The 21,564-nt window shown below is 43.5% G+C and overlaps 1 protein-coding gene across 3 annotated transcripts in view; it reads left to right on the top strand.

The window, feature by feature from the left end:
• Positions 1-15,898: 15,898 nt before the first annotated feature.
• The window catches only part of DPF1 (double PHD fingers 1), a 232,378-nt gene continuing 226,712 nt past the window's right edge, over positions 15,899-21,564 (top strand). The window contains exon 1 of one of the 3 annotated variants that reach the window (XM_089659439.1): positions 15,899-16,046. In XM_089659439.1, coding sequence (XP_089515565.1) covers positions 15,949-16,046 — 98 coding nt within the window. In that variant the 5' untranslated portion in view covers positions 15,899-15,948. The remainder of the gene's footprint in view (positions 16,047-21,564) is intronic. The other 2 variants (XM_089659437.1, XM_089659438.1) reach the window with 2 other exon arrangements.

The raw sequence follows: 21,564 nt of genomic DNA, 5'->3' as shown, positions 1-21,564 counted from the left end.
ACCAGATTTTGCACTCTCCAGTATTAGTAAATCAATCCCACTGTGTCATGGTGGATCAATAATTTGAACCTGATGCAACACCACATTTAACCTCTTGCCACCCACGTAATGGATATGTGCCATGGTAAAGATGGTGGGCTTTAATGAATTAAGGTGACTCTTAGCATGTGAACTCTTCATACCCCATGTGACAGTGACCCAAGCTGTAGACCAAGTGTGTGACAGTGCCAGTTACTTGCAATGCACCATTTTCAAGAACTTCAGGCCAGGCCAAACGCAATGTTTCAACTCTTTACTGAAAAAAGTATGCACATTACAAAAGGTCTAAAACATAGACAGTCCTATAGACACAGCTTCTTCCTAATTCCCTAATTCTCACTCCTAGCCAGGCTATGTGCTGCCTGGGTGTACCTGCAAAGGCAGAGTCTATGAAATCACAGAGTCTTTAGGGAGAACCCCAAACTTTGATGACTTTACATTCTGGTAGTAGACTGTGTCATCCTCTGCCTCTTTCTCTTCGCCCTCTTTCTGCCTTCTTCACCCCTGGGCTCAGCCTACTGTCCCCGTATATATGCACAAGTGCTGTGGGTTGGACCCAAAGATCCTGCCAAAAAGCCAAAGAACAAGGAAGGTATTAACCCCTACCCTCCCATCCGGAGCAGCAACTATCTAATTTCAGCCAGCTTACATGTATGTCAGAACAAAATAAACATATTCAGTACATCTTTGCAAAGCTTCCAATTTCTCCATGTTTTATCTGTTAAAACAAATTCTGTAAGTACGAACAAATACCTGTTGATCCAGTGTACTATTAATTTCCTGTTGGATCTGACAACACAGTGCCTTTCCTGTATTTCAATCCCAGACAAGGTTGTGAGCCCTGCCTGCTACAGTACAGAATTCCACCTATTCCCACACCCTTCCCTGATACCTTCAAACCATTGATTTCTTTCCCAGCAAAACAATGCCCCTGGCTTGACTCTGAAGAGTCAGTCCACTTAGTGTAGTTCTGAGGGTATGCTTGTGTGAATAGGAAGTGAGCTACCAGCAGCTGCCCCCTTGGAGATGAGGGCAAAGGGAGTAATAAAGATGAGCAATAAGAAATAAGAATAATACCAAAACATGCTCTAGAACAGCCTTTCTCAACCAGGGTGCCCAGGCATCCTGGAGTGCCTTGAAGTTTCCTCAGGGGTGCCTTCAAAAAATCTCTGAAAATTGCCCAAAACTTGTATATAAGCCAGCGGGTGGACAAGCCTGCCTTTTAGTTACACAAAGCCACAGGTTTTGATTGTACACCATTACGACCTTCTAGCCGCCAGCATCCTGCCAACCAATGACATCACCAGTTGATAAGGAGGATGTCAGCTGCCTGCGCAGCATCCTAGTTCGACTCACCCCTGCCCCTCTCCATCAATGCCGGGGTCACAATAGCTCATTGATGGAGAAAAACTGAGGGAGAAGAGAAACATAGGAATAGTAGTCATTACCAGAGTGCAAAAGTGTATTTGCTTTGGGAGAATAAATCACCTCCAATGTTAGGTTTCCTACGTGTATGGATGTTGCTGCGTTATATAAAGCTACTAGAATAGTTTTTCACATTTTAGAATGGGGTGCCCTTTTCAAATTATTGGCAGTCTTGAGGCCCCCTATTTTAGAATGGGGTGCCTCAAGACTGTGCATAATTTTAAAGGGTGCCTTGGGACTGTCCATAATTTTAAAGGGTGTCTTGACTGAAAAAAGGTTGAGAAACACTACTCTAGAGGGGTAGAGGGAGGTTTGGGGGTAAAGTTCGGTGACAACTGGATATACAGATTTGATATTTGTGATTTAGTAAAACTTTATTATGCCCCTTTCTCCTGTTAGCTGAATATGGTTTAAACAGCAATTTAATGTTAAAAAAATATTTTTTTGTAAATTCACCATTGCATCAATTTTTCAGAGCTTGGTAAAACAGCTACAGCCTGGCTGATGTAGCCCCCAATTTCCTAAACACCTCTTTCCACACTCCTATTGGTCTATTCATAAGGTTCAGTGTACACAGACTTTGAGAAAAGGCAGATATAATTTTCTACTTTTCTATTATTACTCTATACAAGTCAATATCAATGTACAGTGCCTAAAGTATTCATACCCCTTGAAATTTTCCACATTTTGTCATGTTACAGCCAAAAACGTAAATGTATTTTATTGGGATTTGATGTGATAGACCAACACAAAGTGGCACATAATTGTGAAGTGGAAGGAAAATGATATATGGTTTAAATTTTTTTTACAAATAAATATGTGAAAAGTGTGGAATGCATTTGTATTCAGCCCCCATTAATACTTTGTAGAACCACCTTTCGCTGCAATTACAGCTGCAAGTGTCTACCAGCTTTGCACATCTAGAGAGGGACATTTCTGCCCATTCTTCTTTGCAGAATAGCTCAAGCTCTGTTAGATTGGATGGAGAGCGTCTGTGAATAGTAATTTTCAAGTCTTGCCACAGATTCTCAATTGGATTTAGGTCTGGATGTTGACTGGGCCATTCTAACACATGAATATACTTTGATCTAAACCATTCCATTGTAGCTCTGGCTGTATGTTTAGGGTCGTTGCCCTGCTTGAAGGTGAACCTCCGCCCCAGTCTCAAGTCTTTTGCAGACTCTAACAGATTTTCTTTTAAGCTTGCCCTGTATTTGGCTCCATCCATCTGCCCATCAACTCTGACCAGCTGAAGAAAAGCATCCACACAACATGATGCTGCCACCACCATGTTTCACGGTGGGGATGGTGTGTTCAAGGCGATGTGCAGCGTTAGTTTTCCGCCACACATAGCGTTTTGCTTTTGGGTCAAAAAGTTAAATTTTGGTCTCACCTGACCAGAGCACCTTCTTCCACATGTTTGCTGTGTCCCCCACATGGCTTCTCGCAAACTGCAAATGAGACTTCTTATGGCTTTCTTCCAACAATAGCTTTCTTCTTACCGCTCTTCTGTAAAGGCCAGATTTGTGGAGTGCATGACTAATAGTTGTACTGTGGACAGATTCTCCCACCTGAGTTGTGGATCTCTGCAGCTTCTCCAGAGTTACCATGGGCATCTTGGCTGCTTTTCTGATTAATGCTCTCCTTGCCCAGCCTGCCAGTTTAGGTAGATGGCCATGTCTTGGTAGGTTTGCAGCCATACCATACTCTTTCCATTTTTGGATGATGGATTGAACAGTGCTCCGTGAGATGTTCAAAGCTAGGGATATTTTTTTATAACCTAACCCTGCTTTAAACGTATCCACAACTTTATCCCTGACCTGTCTGTTGCGTTCCTTGACCTTTATGATGCTGTTTGTTCACTAACGTTCTCTAACAAAACTCTGAGGGCTTCACAAAACGGCTGTATTTATGGTGAGATTAAATCACACACAGGTGGACTCTATTTACTACTTAGGTGACTTCTGAAGGCAATTGGTTCAACTAGATTTTGGTTAGGGGTATCAGAGTAAAGGGGGCTGAATAAAAATGCACGCCAAACTTTTCAGATATTTATTTGTAAAAAACTTTGAAAACCATTTATCGTTTTCCTTCCACTTCACAATGATGTGCCACTTTGTGTTGGTCTATCACAAAAAATCCCAATAAAATACATTTACGTTTTTGGCTGTAACATGACAAAATGTGGAAAACATATATGGGTATGATTGCTTTTTCAAGGCACTGTATGGTTAGCACCTGTGTGCACCAACCCCAAAACATCAGCTAGTTCTTATTATTCTTTACTATTTTTCTTCCTTTTTGTGGGTGTCCTAAGTATACTAAGGGGTCTGTTTGTCAATGTTTTCACCCAGCTGTCACCCAAGATTCATACATTTTTCTAGTTGAATTTCATGTGGAAAATGTGTTAACCTTGTATGAAAGTCGGGTGAAAATCTTGATAAATAGACCCTGTATTGTTTTATTCTGCTTTGACATTCCTTCCTCATGGTTAAATTTGTCTCTTCCCCTCTCTAGCTGTCTCAATCTACCTCTACAGCCTTTGTCAGCCAAGGTTTCGTGGAACCCTAGAGTTCTTCCAGATATTGCTAGGGGCTCCTTGAAAAACGTGCCTACAGGGAACTGAATGCATTGGCTAGTTAGTTGGTCTGCAGGTTGGGGAACAGGTTAACGTCTAGAACCTCTGTTCCTGGGCTTTTTCCAGGACATGCCTTCCACCCTGTAATACATATAAAAAGGGGGAAGGTTTGATCAGGAGATCCAGAAGCCCTGGAAGGTTGGAGAAAGCACACTGAGAGTTTGGAGTTGGGATGTTTGAGGATCAGCATGTAGCCCCTCAAGATACTGGAAAGTCCAGAGGATATTACCAGCCATTGGAGATCTCCAGTCATAAACTAATACCTGTTAAAGAGGAACTTTAGTTAAACTTGATACATTTCAGAATAATAATAAGCAGCATGTAACAGTATGGGTAATTTGATTTAGCCTCTTCATTTATCAAAATCTGCCTTTTCAATTGAAAAATGTAGCCTGGAACTGCACTCACTCTATAACGCAACTGCGGCCATGTTAAATTTGGGCAGCTGAATCCATTGCCTTTTTACTTCCTGGTAACTCTGCTGCATACCTTCCTTAGTATAGGCAAATCATGCACATGCGCGGTACAGCAGCGTGAATCATGCATGCTATGCATGGCAGCAGGAGCCGCGCTTGCCCAGTATGGCAGCAGGGACCTCGCGCATGCACAATGACACAGCACTGCACGTGTGCACTAATAGTCTCCAACTCTCTCCACCTGTCTCTGCCCTCCAGCCCTCCTCCAGCCATCTTCCTGCCCTCCTCCAGCTCTCCCCTTGCAGATGAATCTTGCGGCATTGAAAATATCTCAGGTATCAAGGGGATTAGAGGATCCTATGTCATTCACCTAGGTGAATGACATTGGCTGAAGAGTAGACCTACAAAAAAAGTATTTATACATAAAAAATACAGTTTTTTTATTCCAGTGTTATTAAAGATGGGGGAGGAGACCATTCAAACAGAGCCAACATGAAAAATAAACTGAAGGTCCGCTTTAAGGTATGCCTGGGCAGCCACCTCTATTAGTTTATTTAAGGCCTGGACTATGTTACTTTTGTTTTTTTTTGTGCAGAGTTAAGTAAAGTTTGTAAAACTGTTTCAATGCCTGGTCTGAAGTTACTTTAAAGCGGTGCAAGATAATTTTTGAAGAATGAAAGAACAGAGCCTGTAAAGTACATATGAAGTATGACGCAAGTTCACTACGAAGGGGTAATTTGGCAGAAAGAGTGGAGGAAGTACGCAATTGTCACAGGTATTCAAGGACTGGTGTAAGGTGTTTAGCAGCCTGTCGTGGTACCTGGTGTGACAGCGAGTCTTTCAGTAGCGAGGGGATTGATGGTTGGACTCCCTCCCCAGCAGTTGGCTCCCCAAGAGTTCTGGACCAAACTGAGACCCATGTCCTGGCTGCAAGGTATGGGAGAACATAAGGAGTTACAAAGTGCATGCATGAGGTCCGCGCTGAGTGGCAGGACCCCATTCTGTTACTGGGAGCGAGATGACAGAGGTATGCTGGGCGGGTGGAGAAGCATAGGCTCAGCAGTGTTCCTCCTATATGCAACAGTTCACAGACAAGGTGTGTAGTGACACGGGACCGCATGTTTCACACAGGGACATTTAATTACTGCACATGGTGTTCGGTTTGTGTCTGACTCGGAGTGCCGCCATAATATTGCTTGCACGTGAACGCAGCCCTGAATGATCCCAGGCTCTGGATCAACTGTGGGTATAGAATTATAACTCTTTTTTTTTTTTTTTTTTTTTTAATGGTTGAAATGGATAAACGTTTGTCTTTTTCAGCCAGACTAACTATGTAACTATGTATGCATTGATGAGCATGTGCACAAGCCAAAATTACCACCATGTGCAAGAGCACAGTAGGCTCTGCCCACTGGGCACCTCCATAGTTTCAGGGCCAAAATCAATGGGCAAAGCCAGTGGACCTTCTTATCTTCTCACTCACATGAGTAATAAATGACACAAGTGATCTTTTAGCTGTCTCTAAGAGTGGCATTCTTCCCACTGGCCACCGATGTAAAGTGAATATTCTCCCTGGCATTGACCAACAATGCAAGGGGGCACAAAAAAGTGATCCACATTGGATGTCAAATACTCTAGGAATGACACATTCCCTATAATTTTTTATTATATATACAACTTGATGATGATGTAATGTGACCTGTTAATGTTTAAATTTTGAGAAGGGTTTGTCTGAGATCTGAAAATTATTTCAAGGGTTCCTCTGGGTTAAAAAAGTAAGATCAATGGTGCATCCGAAACACTGGCTTATAATGCAGATATAGTGGGGTTGATTTACTAAAGGGAAAAAGACAGTGCAGTTGCACTCTGCAAGAGCAGTTGCTCCAGAACTTAGTAAATGAGCAGAAGCTCTTCTGACTTCCACCATGCAATCATGCGCAAGCAAAAATACAGTTTTTTTATTTTCCTTGTATGTGATTGGGTACTCTTTGCAAAATGAAGCTTTACCACATTTACTAAGCTCTGGAGCAACTGCACTTGTAGAGTGCACAGTTTTTTTTGCCTTTAGTAAATCAACCCCAGTATATAGGAAGTAACTCCAAATTGCATAAAGCTGTTTCAGGCTCTTTCTTGTTGAAAATAGTTTATTTTATACTATACAATATATAACAAAAATTCATATGGCACAGCCCACCGTGTGCTGCAATGTAGTAAATAAACACCGCAAGGCAATATAATTCATGCACACAATAAATCACATTTACTCAGTGACATGATGCATGGCATACAGTACATGGAAAAATGCCATATGCCCATATGTTGCATAAGGGTTTACATCAGGGGTGTCAAACTCGATTTTATAGTGGGCTGCATCAACATTATGGTTGTCACCAAAGGGCCAATTGTATCTGTAAGACTAAGGGATTGATTTATGATGGCAAATAGACTGTACACTTGGCAAAGTGCATTTGCTCCAGAGCTTAGTAAATGTCGTAAAGTTTCACTTTGCAAAGAATATCCAATCACATGCAAGGAAAATTTAAAAAACTGCTTATTTGCTTCCACATGATTGGATGATGGAAGTCAGTAGAGCTTCTGCTCATTTATTAAGCTCTGGAGAAACTGCACTTTGCAAAGTGCACAGTTTATTTGCCTTTAGTAAATCAACCCCTAGACATCCAGAGCAGCCCACCCCCCTTACATCAGATGTCAAGAGCCCCCCACCATCAGAAGTGAAGGGTCCACCACCCTCTCTTACATCACAGTGCACCCCCATTACCTTGTGCTACTGCAGGGTAAAAGCTTGGAGCAGAGCTTGAAAGCAGAAAGTGCAGGGACTAGAGGAGGACCAGAGGAAGGCTGGAGTCAGCTGAATGCTGAGACCAGGGGAATTGGATAGTGGGAAGGAGTGCTGCGTCCAAACAGTGATAAGAAACTGCTGGAGGACCAGTTATGTCCTCCTTTCTGCTGCTAACTGCTGAGACAAGGTGGACTACATGGACAGCCACTCAACATGGGGCTCATCTTTATATCCAAGAGACCCAAGCAATGCTGACTGAACTCACCAGGCTATTTCAGGTTTGGCGCCATTAGGAAAGGTTATGGTAGCCAAGATTTCTAAACAGACCAGTTATGGTGGCTTGAGTATGAGGTAAAGCAGAGGCTTCTTGAAACAGAAAGTATCAGTCTTTCAGTTCCACCACAATTCCCAAAAATATAAGAATTATTCTTCTATTAGAATGGTGAACAGTGCGTCAGGCTAATGATTTTTCTTTGATCCTGCACCCCTTACTTTTTGGATTTGTGTGGGAGACATTCTGATAATGTCTGTTTTAGGAAGGTTCTACTGTAGTTTGTACTGGTGTATTTGAGGGCTCTTTTGTCTCATAAAGTTCATCTCACCATCATCTAAATGAGGATGAAAAGGACAGAAAGAAAAATGAAAGCTTCATTCTCCTCTCAATCTATCTGACACTTTCACCCAATCTCATTCTCTCTACCTGTACTTCAGCACACGTCTCGTTCTTCTCTGTGTACCCGTCTCATTCTCTTCATCTACTTTTCTAACACTCCCACCCTATGTCATTCTCCCTACCTGTCCCTCTATGACAGGGTTTCTCAACCAGAGTTCCTTCAGTAGTTGCTAGGAGTTACATGAGCAATTACTGCCTCTCAGACAAGTTCCCACTGCCACTATTGATCTTTTTAGCTATTTATAAGGAGATAATTCTTCCCAATGACCACAAGTACAAGGAGCATTCTTCCCACTGACCACCACACTAATGTATCATGAGTTGTAGATATAGTACTTTTTAGCAGGGGTTCCCTGAGAGCAGAAAGTTATTTCAAGGGTTTCTGTGTGTTGAAAAGTTTGAGAAAGGCTGCTCTACACATACAGAATAGAGACATAAAACATGGAGGTTTCTCCTTTCCACTGGTCCAAAATTTTAGTAACTTTGGTTGCATGTGGCCATATACGTAGAGATTATCTACTGTGTGTCATTTTTTAAATATTAATTGAAATATTCATATGAATGGGGTATTATATGGGGCCAGCCATGACTATATGTTTGGTCTATACCTTTAGAATGTTTTCTGTACAATTTTAGATTTATGAAAATAAAGATCACATTTTTATGAAGGATGCATGGATTCCGTGGACCAATGGAAACTGGAAACCCCCACATCTTCCTGTATGCTAATATTCTATTCCTTATGTAGATTGGTCAGTTCCTTGAGGCAATTAGAATCATTTTTCCAATATTGTTCATTGATGAAATTATCACCTTGAGGGATGACTGACTATTGCTCTTTTCTCACTCTCTGTACCTGTGACATCTTATTCTCTGTGTACATGTCTCATCCTCTTCCTCTACTCATCAGATGCTCTCGCCTTATGCTATCCTCTGTACCTGTCTGTCTCTGTACATCTCATTCTCCCCTCTACTCTTCTCACTTGATCCCCTCTTCTCTATACACGTCTCATACTCTGCATCTCACACTCTCACCTAATGTCATTCTCAGTACTTGTCTTATCATATTCTCTGTACCTGTCTTATCATATTCTCTCTGTACCTGTCTCATCGTATTCTCTGTGTACCTGTCTCATCGTATTCTCTGTACCTGTCTCATCGTATTCTCTGTGTACCTGTCTCACCGTATTCTCTGTACCTGTCTTATCGTATTCTCTGTACCTGTCTCATAGTATTCTCTGTGTACCTGTCTCATCGTATTCTCTGTACCTGTCTCATCATATTCTCTCTACCCGTCTCATCGTATTCTCTGTACCTGTCTCATCGTATTCTCTGTGTACCTGTCTCATCGTATTCTCTGTACCTGTCTCATCGTATTCTCTGTGTACCTGTCTCACCGTATTCTCTGTACCCGTCTTATCGTATTCTCTGTACCCGTCTCATCGTATTCTCTGTGTACCTGTCTCATCGTATTCTCTGTGTACCTGTCTCATCGTATTCTCTGTGTACCTGTCTCATCGTATTCTCTGTACCCGTCTTATCGTATTCTCTGTACCTGTCTCATCGTATTCTCTGTGTACCTGTCTCATTGTATTCTCTGTATTTGTCTCATCGTATTCTCTGTGTACCTGTCTCATCGTATTCTCTGTACCTGTCTCATCGTATTCTCTGTACTTGTCTCATCGTATTCTCTGTGTACCTGTCTCATCGTATTCTCTGTACTTGTCTCATCGTATTCTCTGTGTACCTGTCTCATCGTATTCTCTGTGTACCTGTCTCACCGTATTCTCTGTACCCGTCTTATCGTATTCTCTCTACCCGTCTCATCGTATTCTCTGTGTACCTGTCTCATCGTATTCTCTGTACTTGTCTCATCGTATTCTCTGTGCACCTGTCTCATCGTATTCTCTGTGTACCTGTCTCATCGTATTCTCTGTACCTGTCTCATCGTATTCTCTGTTTACCCGTCTCACCGTATTCTCTGTACCCGTCTTATCGTATTCTCTGTGTACCTGTCTCATCGTATTCTCTGTGTACCTGTCTCATCGTATTCTCTGTACCTGTCTCATCGTATTCTCTGTACCTGTCTCATCGTATTCTCTGTTTACCTGTCTCACCGTATTCTCTGTACCTGTCTCATCGTATTCTCTGTGTACCTGTCTCATCGTATTCTCTGTATACCTGTCTCGTCGTATTCTCTGTGTACCTGTCTCATCATATTCTCTGTACTTGTCTCATTGTATTCTCTGTGCACCTATCTCGTTGTATTCTCTGTACTTGTCTCATTGTATTCTCTGTGCACCTGTCTCATCGTATTCTCTGTACTTGTCTCATTGTATTCTCTGTGCACCTGTCTCATCGTATTCTCTGTGTACTTGTCTCATCGTATTCTCTGTGTACCTGTCTCATCGTATTCTCTGTACTTGTCTCATCGTATTCTCTGTGTACCTGTCTCGTCGTATTCTCTGTGTACCTGTCTCGTCGTATTCTCTGTGTACCTGTCTCGTCGTATTCTCTGTACGTGTCTCATTGTATTCTCTGTGCACCTATCTCATCGTATTCTCTGTACTTGTCTTATCGTATTCTCTGTGTACCTGTCTCATCGTATTCTCTGTGTACCTGTCTCATCGTATTCTCTGTGTACCTGTCTCACCGTATTCTCTGTACTTGTCTTATCGTATTCTCTGTGTACTTGTCTCATCAAATTCTCTGTGTACCTGTCTCACCGTATTCTCTGTACTTGTCTTATCGTATTCTCTGTGTACTTGTCTCATCGTATTCTCTGTGTACCTGTCTCATCGTATTCTCTGTGTACCTGTCTCATCGTATTCTCTGTACTTGTCTCATCGTATTTTCTGTGTACCTGTCTCATCGTATTCTCTGTGTACCTGTCTCATCGTATTCTCTGTACTTGTCTCATCGTATTTTCTGTGTACCTGTCTCATCGTATTCTCTGTGTACCTGTCTCATCGTATTCTCTGTACTTGTCTCATCGTATTTTCTGTGTACCTGTCTCATCGTATTCTCTGTGTACCTGTCTCATCGTATTCTCTGTGTACCTGTCTCATCGTATTCTCTGTGTACCTGTCTCATTGTATTCTCTGTACTTGTCTCATCGTATTCTCTGTGTACCTGTCTCGTCGTATTCTCTGTGTACCTGTCTCGTCGTATTCTCTGTGTACCTGTCTCGTCGTATTCTCTGTGTACCTGTCTCATTGTATTCTCTGTGCACCTATCTCATCGTATTCTCTGTACTTGTCTTATCGTATTCTCTGTGTACCTGTCTCATCGTATTCTCTGTGTACCTGTCTCATCGTATTCTCTGTGTACCTGTCTCATCGTATTCTCTGTGTACTTGTCTTATCATATTCTTGGTGTACCTGTCTCATCATATTATCTGTGTACCTTCTCTCATTATATTTTGTGTACTTGTCTTATCATATTCTCGGTGTACCATTCTCCTTCTCTCTATTAATGAAATAGTTTCACCTTCTTCATCTCCCCATCAGACACTCGGACCTAATCCCATCCTCTGTACCTGTCTATCATTATATTCTGTGTATATGCCTCATTATAATATCTCTGTATATGTCTCATTATATTTTCTGCATACAAATATCATTATATTCTGCGTAAATGTCTCTGTTTATGTCTCATTATATTATCTCTCTATATGTTTCATTATATATTCTGTGTACACATATCATTATATTCTGTGTATATGCCTCACCATTTTCTCTGTGTATATGTCTTTCTATATTCTCTGTGTATGTCTCATTGGATTTTCTCATTATATATCTCATCATATTATCTGTGTATATGTCTCATTATATTCTCATTGTATATGTCTCTCTATATTCTCTGTGTATATATATCATTATATTCTCATTGTATATGTCTCATTATATTATCTCTGTAAATGTCTATGTTATTATTATTATTATACAGGATTTATATAGCACCAACAGTTTGCGCAGCGCTTTACAAAATGAAGGCAGACATAACAGTTAGAATACAATTTGGTACAAGAGGAAACAGAGGGCCCTGCTCGTTACAGCTTACAATCTAGGAGTCTCTGTGTATATCTCTCATTATATCTGTATATGTCTCTCTATATTCTCTGAGTATATGTCTCTGTTTATGTCTCATTATATTCTCATTGTGTATGTCTCTCTATATTCTCTGTGTATATGTCTCATTATATTCTCATTGTATATGTCTCTCTATATTCTCTGTGTATATGTCTCATTATATTCTCATTGTGTATATCTCTCTATATTCTCTGTGTATATGTCTCATTATATTCTCATTGTGTATGTCTCTCTATATTTTCTGAGTATATGTCTCTGTTTATGTCTCATTATATTCTCATTGTGTATGTCTCTCTATATTCTCTGTGTATATGTCTCATTATATTCTCATTGTATATGTCTCTCTATATTCTCTGTGTATATGTCTCATTATATTCTCATTGTGTATATCTCTCTATATTCTCTGTGTATATGTCTCATTATATTCTCATTGTATATGTCTCTCTATATTCTCTGTGTATATGTCTCATTATATTCTCATTGTATATGTCTCTCTATATTCTCTGTGTATATGTCTCATTATATTATCATTGTATATGTATCTCTATATTCTCTTTATGTCTCATTATTTTTTCTGTGTACTTGTATCATTTTATTCTTTGTATATGTCTCCGTCTTTTCCCTGTGTACCTGTCTCATTCTCTGCCCCTACCTATCAGACACTCACACCTTATGTCCTTCTCTGTACCTGTCTCATTCTCTTTCTATCAGACGCTCTCATCTGTCTCCCTATGTATATCTTATTCTTTGTGTATCTGTCTCACTAAATTCTCTGTATATGTCTCATCATATTCTCTGTGTATATGTATCATTGGGGGAGATTTACTAAAACTGGTGCACACAGAATCTGGAGAAAGGTGTGCATTGTAGCCAGCTTCTAACTTCAGCTTGTTAAATTAACCCCTTAACACTACGCCTCCTGGCCCTTTAGAGAGTTTTTGGATGCTGGGAGGTGGGGTTTTAGATCATGTGACTGCCGCGTAACTGTGCCAGGAGCGTGCAGTGCACGTGCTCTTGGCACATGTTTGTTTACATCTGGGTACGCAAATATGTATCCTCTCGGTATCAACGCCCACCCGCCGAGAGGCCACATATTCGTGTATTATCGGCGCAAAGGGGTTAAAGTATATGTGAGCCCTCACATCGTAAAACAACCCATTTAGTTTAAAATAGAAATGCAAAACATTTGTGTATAGATATTTAAAAATAAAACAATATAAACACCTTTTTTCCCTTTTTTTTTATAAGTGATCGTATACCCTCTGTTTTCAGCTGCATAAGAGCTAGGGGAGAAGAAAAAGCAGAACACTGATCTTCCCAGTGAATGACTGTGCTGGGGAGGGCATGCCAGGACAAGTGTGATCATTGGAGGAGAGCAGGCTGAGTTCCTAGCACAGCTAGTGAACTGACCATGCTGTGTTCTTATGCCTAGTGTGGTCAGTTTCTAACAGGAAAACAGAGGGCCTGGCAAGAACACCAGGGATTTCACACAAAGGAAGCAATACAAAGAGAACAGGAGACTTTTCATACAAGTACATGGTACAGCAGGCACAGATCAGGAATATGAAATGTTCTCTTAAAGCTTTAACAATAAAACCTGGAAGCTGATCGGTTTCTATGCAGAGCTGCACCAGATTTTGCTTTCTCTGGTTTTTGTAAATCAACCCCTTGTATTCTCTGTATACACTGTATCTCTTTATGTCCTTTCAGTATATGTCACATTATATCCTCTGTATCTGTCGCTCTGTATTCTCTGTATATGTTTTATTATAGTCCCTGTATACATGTATTGTTATGTTTTCTGCTTATTTGTCTCTCTACGTGTCCTTTATGTATATGTCTCCTTATATTCTCTGCAGATGTATTATTATATGCTCTGTATACATATATTGTTATATGTTCTGTGTCTCTCTATATGTTCTTTATGTATATGTCCCATTATATCCTCTGTATGCACTGTATCCCTTTATATCCTTTCAGTATATGTCCCATTATATTCTCTGTATGCACTGTATCCCTTTATATCCTTTCTGTACATGTCCCATTATATTCTCTGTATGCACTGTATCCCTTTATATCCTTTCTGTACATGTCCCATTATATTCTCTGTATGCACTGTATCCCTTTATATCCTTTCAGTATATGTCCCATTATATCCTCTGTATGCACTGTATCCCTTTATATCCTTTCTGTACATGTCCCATTATATTCTCTGTATGCACTGTATCCCTTTATATCCTTTCTGTACATGTCCCATTATATCCTCTGTATGCACTGTATCCCTTTATATCCTTTCTGTACATGTCCCATTATATTCTCTGTATGCACTGTATCCCTTTATATCCTTTCTGTACATGTCCCATTATATCCTCTGTATACACTGTATCCCTTTATATCCTTTCAGTACATGTCCCATTATATTCTCTGTATACACTGTATCCCTTTATATCCTTTCAGTACATGTCCCATTATATTCTCTGTATACACTGTATCCCTTTATATCCTTTCAGTACATGTCCCATTATATTCTCTGTATACACTGTATCCCTTTATATCCTTTCAGTATATGTCCCATTATATTCTCTGTATACACTGTATCCCTTTATATCCTTTCTGTACATGTCCCATTATATTCTCTATATCTGTCTCTCTGTATATGTATTATTATATTCTCTGTATACATGTGTTGTTCTATGTATATGTCTCTATATGTTCTTTATGTATATGTCCCATTATATTCTCTGTATACACTGTATCCTTTTATATCCTTTCAGTATATGTCCCATTATATTTTCTGTCTATGTATGATTATAATCTCTGTACATGTCTCATTATATCCCCTGTATCTGTCTCTCTGTATATATGTATTAATATATTCTCTGTATACATATATTGTTATATGTTCTATGTATATGTCTCTCTATATGTTCTTTATGTACGTCTCCTTATATTCTCTGTATACACTGTATCCCTTTATGTCCTTTCAGTATATGTCCCATTATATCCTCTGTATCTGTCTCTCTGTATATATGTATTAATATATTCTGTGTCCATGTGTTGTTCTATGTTCTGTATACATGTGTTGTTCTATGTTCTGTGTACATGTCTCTCTGTATATGTATGATTATATTCTCTGTACATGTCCCATTATATGCTCTGTATCTGTCTCTCTGTATATATGTATTTATATATTCTCTGTATACACGTGTTGTTCTATGTTCTGTATACGTGTTGTTCTCTGTTCTGTGTACATGTCTCTCTATATGTTCTTTATGTCTCCTTATATTCTCTCTGTCTCACTCCCCTCCATTCACCAGACTCTCTCCCAGTATAAGTCCCTGTACCAGCCCCCCCCCCCCCCCAGTACATATCTCTCCTATCACCCCTATATTATTGGGGGGTTCTGGGTTGCCCTCCCCACGTCCCCATCTGTTTATTTCATGTTCCTCTTCTCCTCCTCCCCCCATTCCTCTCCCACCTGCCTCATTCCTTCACATGTCTGTCTCATTCTCTATACCTGAGTATTGCCCAGACATCCCTCCCCCCCCAGTATTGCCCCCTCACTCCTCTCCTGTCTCCCTCCTCCCCCCACTCTGCTCCCCACTACACCCCCCTCCTTCCTGTCTCTACCCCCCCTCCTTCTTTTGTCGCCCACCTCCCCCTCTTACAGTACCCTAACCTTCTCCACCAATCCGCTTCTCCCTCAGTCTCCCAGACCTGTCTCCCGAGCGGCATTCTGGGATTCGTAGTCACCTGACTCCCCTCTCCTCACTGAGCCCGGCAGCGCCGAGGACTGCAACTCCCGGCGTCCCCCGCGGCCGGCTTCTCTGAGCCCGGCCTGTGATTGGCTGCTGTGTGCAGAATGAATGAAATTGTACAGTATTGTGATATTAGAGGGGCTGCAGTGTTCCTGCTTAATACCCGGCAGCACCATGAACACAGCCCTGCACAACCCCCTCAAATCGTGAGTACATGTGTGTGCCCCCCCCGCCTGCATGTGTGTGTGCTGACCTGTCTGTGGCCATGCATGATCATATCACACACGTATATGTGTACATGGAGATACATACATCACTCATGTGAATGCATGCACACATCATAGTGCAGTGGGCAGTAGGAGTGCAGGCTGGATTGTATACAGTGCAGTGGGTAGTAGGAGTGCAGGCTGGATTGTGTATAGTGCAGTGGGTAGTAGGAGTGCAGGCTGGATTGTCTACAGTGCAGTGGGTAGTAGGAGTGCAGGCTGGATTGTATACAGTGCAGTGGGTAGTAGTAGTGTAGGCTGGATTGTATGTAGTGCAGTGGGCAGTAGGAGTGCAGGCTGGATTGTGTACAGTGAAGTGGGCAGTAGGAGTGCAGGCTGGATTGTATACAGTGCAGTGGGTAGTAGGAGTGCAGGCTGGATTGTATACAGTGCAGTGGGTAGTAGGAGTGCAGGCTGGATTGTCTACAGTGCAGTGGGTAGTAGGAGTTCAGGCTGGATTGTGTACAGTGCAGTGGGTAGTAGGAGTGCAGGCTGGATTGTGTACAGTGCAGTGGGTAGTAGGAGTGCAGGCTGGATTGTGTATAGTGCAGTGGGTGGTAGGAGTGCAGGCTGGATTGTGTATAGTGCAGTGGGTAGTAGGAGTGCAGGCTGGATTGTGTATAGTGCAGTGGGTAGTAGGAGTGCAGGCTGGATTGTATACAGTGCAGTGGGTAGTAGGAGTGCAGGCTGGATTGTATACAGTGCAGTGGGTAGTAGGAGTGCAGGCTGGATTGTGTGTAGTGCAGTGGGTAGTAGGAGTGCAGGCTGGATTGTATGTAGTGCAGTGGGTAGTAGGAGTGCAGGCTGGATTGTATGTAGTGCAGTGGGCAGTAGGAGTGCAGGCTGGATTGTATACAGTGCAGTGGGCAGTAGGAGTGCAGGCTGGATTGTGTACAGTGCAGTGGGCAGTAGGAGTGCAGGCTGGATTGTATACAGTGCAGTGGGCAGTAGGAGTGCAGGCTGGATTGTGTACAGTGCAGTGGGCAGTAGGAGTGCAGGCTGGATTATATACAGTGCAGTGGGTAGTAGGAGTGCAGGCTGGATTGTGTATAGTGCAGTGGGTGGTAGGAGTGCAGGCTGGATTGTGTATAGTGCAGTGGGTAGTAGGAGTGCAGGCTGGATTGTGTATAGTGCAGTGGGTAGTAGGAGTGCAGGCTGGATTGTATACAGTGCAGTGGGTAGTAGGAGTGCAGGCTGGATTGTATACAGTGCAGTGGGTAGTAGGAGTGCAGGCTTGATTGTGTGTAGTGCAGTGGGTAGTAGGAGTGCAGGCTGGATTGTATGTAGTGCAGTGGGTAGTAGGAGTGCAGGCTGGATTGTATGTAGTGCAGTGGGCAGTAGGAGTGCAGGCTGGATTGTATACAGTGCAGTGGGCAGTAGGAGTGCAGGCTGGATTGTGTACAGTGCAGTGGGCAGTAGGAGTGCAGGCTGGATTGTATACAGTGCAGTGGGCAGTAGGAGTGCAGGCTGGATTGTATACAGTGCAGTGGGTAGTAGGAGTGCAAGCTGGATTGTATGTAGTGCAGTGGGTAGTAGGAGTGCAGGCTGGATTGTATATAGTGCAGTGGGTAGTAGGAGTGCAGGCTGGATTGTATATAGTGCAGTGGGTAGTAGGAGTGTAGGCTGGATTGTATACAGTGCAGTGGGTAGTAGGAGTGCAGGCTGGATTGTACGTAGTGCAGTGGGTAGCAGGAGTGCAGGCTGGATTTTATGTAGTGCAGTGGGTAGTAGGAATGCAGGCTGGATTGTATACAGTGCAGTGGGTAGTAGGAGTGCAGGCTGGATTGTATACAGTGCAGTGGGTAGCAGGAGTGCAGGCTGGATTGTGTATAGTGCAGTGGGTAGTAGGAGTGCAGGCTGGATTGTGTATAGTGCAGTGGGTAGCAGGAGTGCAAGCTGGATTGTGTATAGTGCAGTGGGTAGTAGGAGTGCAGGCTGGATTGTGTACAGTGCAGTGGGTAGCAGGAGTGCAGGCTGGATTGTATACAGTGCAGTGGGTAGTAGGAGTTCAGGCTGGATTGTATATAGTGCAGTGGGTAGTAGGAGTGCAGGCTAGATTGTATGTAGTGCAGTGGGTAATAGGAGTGCAGGCTGGATTGTGTATAGTGCAGTGGGTAGCAGGAGTGCAGGCTGGATTGTATATAGTGCAGTGGGTAGTAGGAGTGCAGGCTGGATTGTGTGTAGTGCAGTGGGTAGTAGGAGTGCAGGCTGGATTGTATACAGTGCAGTGGGTAGTAGGAGTTCAGGCTTGATTGTATATAGTGCAGTGGGTAGCAGGAGTGCAGGCTAGATTGTATACAGTGCAGTGGGTAGTAGGAGTTCAGGCTGGATTGTATATAGTGCAGAGGGTAGTAGGAGTGCAGGCTGGATTGTATATAGTGCAGTGTGTAGTAGGAGTGCAGGCTGGATTGTATGTAGTGCAGTGGGTAGTAGGAGTGCAGGCTGGATTGCATGTAGTGCAGTGGGTAGTAGGAGTGCAGGCTGGATTGTATGTAGTGCAGTGGGTAGTAGGAGTGCAGGCTGGATTGTATGTAGTGCAGTGGGTAGTAGAAGTGCAGGCTGGATTGTGTACAGTGCAGTGGGTGGTAGGAGTGCAGGCTGGATTGTAGTGCAGTGGGTAGTAGGAGTGCAGGCTGGATTGTGTATAGTGCAGTGGGTGGTAGGAGTGCAGGCTGGATTGTGTATAGTGCAGTGGGTAGTAGGAGTGCAGGCTGGATTGTATACAGTGCAGTGGGTAGTAGGAGTGCAGGCTGGATTGTATACAGTACAGTGGGTAGTAGGAGTGCAGGCTGGATTGTGTATAGTGCAGTGGGTAGTAGGAGTGCAGGCTGGATTGTATGTAGTGCAGTGGGTAGTAGGAGTGCAGGCTGGATTGTATGTAGTGCAGTGGGCAGTAGGAGTGCAGGCTGGATTGTATACAGTGCAGTGGGCAGTAGGAGTGCAGGCTGGATTTTGTACAGTGCAGTGGGCAGTAGGAGTGCAGGCTGGATTGTATACAGTGCAGTGGGCAGTAGGAGTGCAGGCTGGATTGTATACAGTGTAGTGGGTAGTAGGAGTGCAGGCTGGATTGTATGTAGTGCAGTGGGTAGTAAGAGTGCAGGCTGGATTGTATACAGTGCAGTGGGCAGTAGGAGTGCAGGCTGGATTGTGTACAGTGCAGTGGGCAGTAAGAGTGCAGGCTGGATTGTATACAGTGCAGTGGATAGTAGGAGTGCAGGCTGGATTATATACAGTGCAGTGGGTAGTAGGAGTGCAGGCTGGATTGTGTATAGTGCAGTGGGCAGTAGGAGTGCAGGCTGGATTGTGTATAGTGCAGTGGGTAGTAGGAGTGCAGGCTGGATTGTGTATAGTGCAGTGGGTAGTAGGAGTGCAGGCTGGATTGTATACAGTGCAGTGGGTAGTAGGAGTGCAGGCTGGATTGTATACAGTACAGTGGGTAGTAGGAGTGCAGGCTGGATTGTGTGTAGTGCAGTGGGTAGTAGGAGTGCAGGCTGGATTGTATGTAGTGCAGTGGGTAGTAGGAGTGCAGGCTGGATTGTATGTAGTGCAGTGGGCAGTAGGAGTGCAGGCTGGATTGTATACAGTGCAGTGGGCAGTAGGAGTGCAGGCTGGATTGTGTACAGTGCAGTGGGCAGTAGGAGTGCAGGCTGGATTGTATACAGTGCAGTGGGCAGTAGGAGTGCAGGCTGGATTGTATACAGTGCAGTGGGTAGTAGGAGTGCAGGCTGGATTGTATGTAGTGCAGTGGGTAGTAGGAGTGCAGGCTGGATTGTATATAGTGCAGTGGGTAGTAGGAGTGCAGGCTGGATTGTATATAGTGCAGTGGGTAGTAGGAGTGTAGGCTGGATTGTATACAGTGCAGTGGGTAGTAGGAGTGCAGGCTGGATTGTACGTAGTGCAGTGGGTAGCAGGAGTGCAGGCTGGATTTTATGTAGTGCAGTGGGTAGTAGGAATGCAGGCTGGATTGTATACAGTGCAGTGGGTAGTAGGAGTGCAGGCTGGATTGTATACAGTGCAGTGGGTAGCAGGAGTGTAGGCTGGATTGTGTATAGTGCAGTGGGTAGTAGGAGTGCAGGCTGGATTGTGTATAGTGCAGTGGGTAGCAGGAGTGCAAGCTGGATTGTGTATAGTGCAGTGGGTAGTAGGAGTGCAGGCTGGATTGTGTACAGTGCAGTGGGTAGCAGGAGTGCAGGCTGGATTGTGTATAGTGCAGAGGGTAGTAGGAGTGCAGGCTGGATTGTATATAGTGCAGTGTGTAGTAGGAGTGCAGGCTGGATTGTATGTAGTGCAGTGGGTAGTAGGAGTGCAGGCTGGATTGTATGTAGTGCAGTGGGTAGTAGGAGTGCAGGCTGGATTGTATGTAGTGCAGTGGGTAGTAGGAGTGCAGGCTGGATTGTATGTAGTGCAGTGGGTAGTAGGAGTGCAGGCTGGATTGTGTACAGTGCAGTGGGTGGTAGGAGTGCAGGCTGGATTGTAGTGCAGTGGGTAGTAGGAGTGCAGGCTGGATTGTGTATAGTGCAGTGGGTAGTAGGAGTGCAGGCTGGATTGTGTATAGTGCAGTGGGTGGTAGGAGTGCAGGCTGGATTGTGTATAGTGCAGTGGGTAGTAGGAGTGCAGGCTTGATTGTGTATAGTGCAGTGGGTGGTAGGAGTGCAGGCTGGATTGTGTATAGTGCAGTGGGTAGTAGGAGTGCAGGCTGGATTGTATACAGTGCAGTGGGTAGTAGGAGTGCAGGCTGGATTGTATACAGTACAGTGGGTAGTAGGAGTGCAGGCTGGATTGTATGTAGTGCAGTGGGTAGTAGGAGTGCAGGCTGGATTGTATGTAGTGCAGTGGGCAGTAGGAGTGCAGGCTGGATTGTATACAGTGCAGTGGGCAGTAGGAGTGCAGGCTGGATTTTGTACAGTGCAGTGGGCAGTAGGAGTGCAGGCTGGATTGTATACAGTGCAGTGGGCAGTAGGAGTGCAGGCTGGATTGTATACAGTGCAGTGGGTAGTAGGAGTGCAGGCTGGATTGTATGTAGTGCAGTGGGTAGTAAGAGTGCAGGCTGAATTGTATACAGTGCAGTGGGCAGTAGGAGTGCAGGCTGGATTGTGTACAGTGCAGTGGGCAGTAGGAGTGCAGGCTGGATTGTATACAGTGCAGTGGGTAGTAGGAGTGCAGGCTGGATTGTGTGTAGTGCAGTGGGTGGTAGGAGTGCAGGCTGGATTGTGTATAGTGCAGTGGGTATTAGGAGTGTATGTTTGCTTTCATATAGTGCAATGGTTAGTATGAGTGTAGGCTTGCTTGTATGTTGCAGTGGGCAGTAGGAGTGCAGGACTAGTTTTCATGGATAATCTGAAGTTGAGTTGACAATGTTTGTTGGTAGAAGGCTCCCTGTGGCTCCCTGTAGCTCCCTGTGGCTCCCTGTAGCTCCCTGTGGCTCCCTGTATCTGTATCTTCCATTCCTCCATCCATC

The sequence above is a fragment of the Staurois parvus genome, unplaced genomic scaffold (genome assembly GCF_062004578.1).
Source record: "Staurois parvus isolate SC_StPar_1 unplaced genomic scaffold, SC_StPar_1.0 ptg001157l, whole genome shotgun sequence".
NCBI classification, from domain to species: domain Eukaryota; kingdom Metazoa; phylum Chordata; class Amphibia; order Anura; family Ranidae; genus Staurois; species Staurois parvus.
The sequence above is the reverse complement of the archived record's forward strand: the minus strand, read 5'-3'. Positions and strand labels throughout refer to the sequence as shown.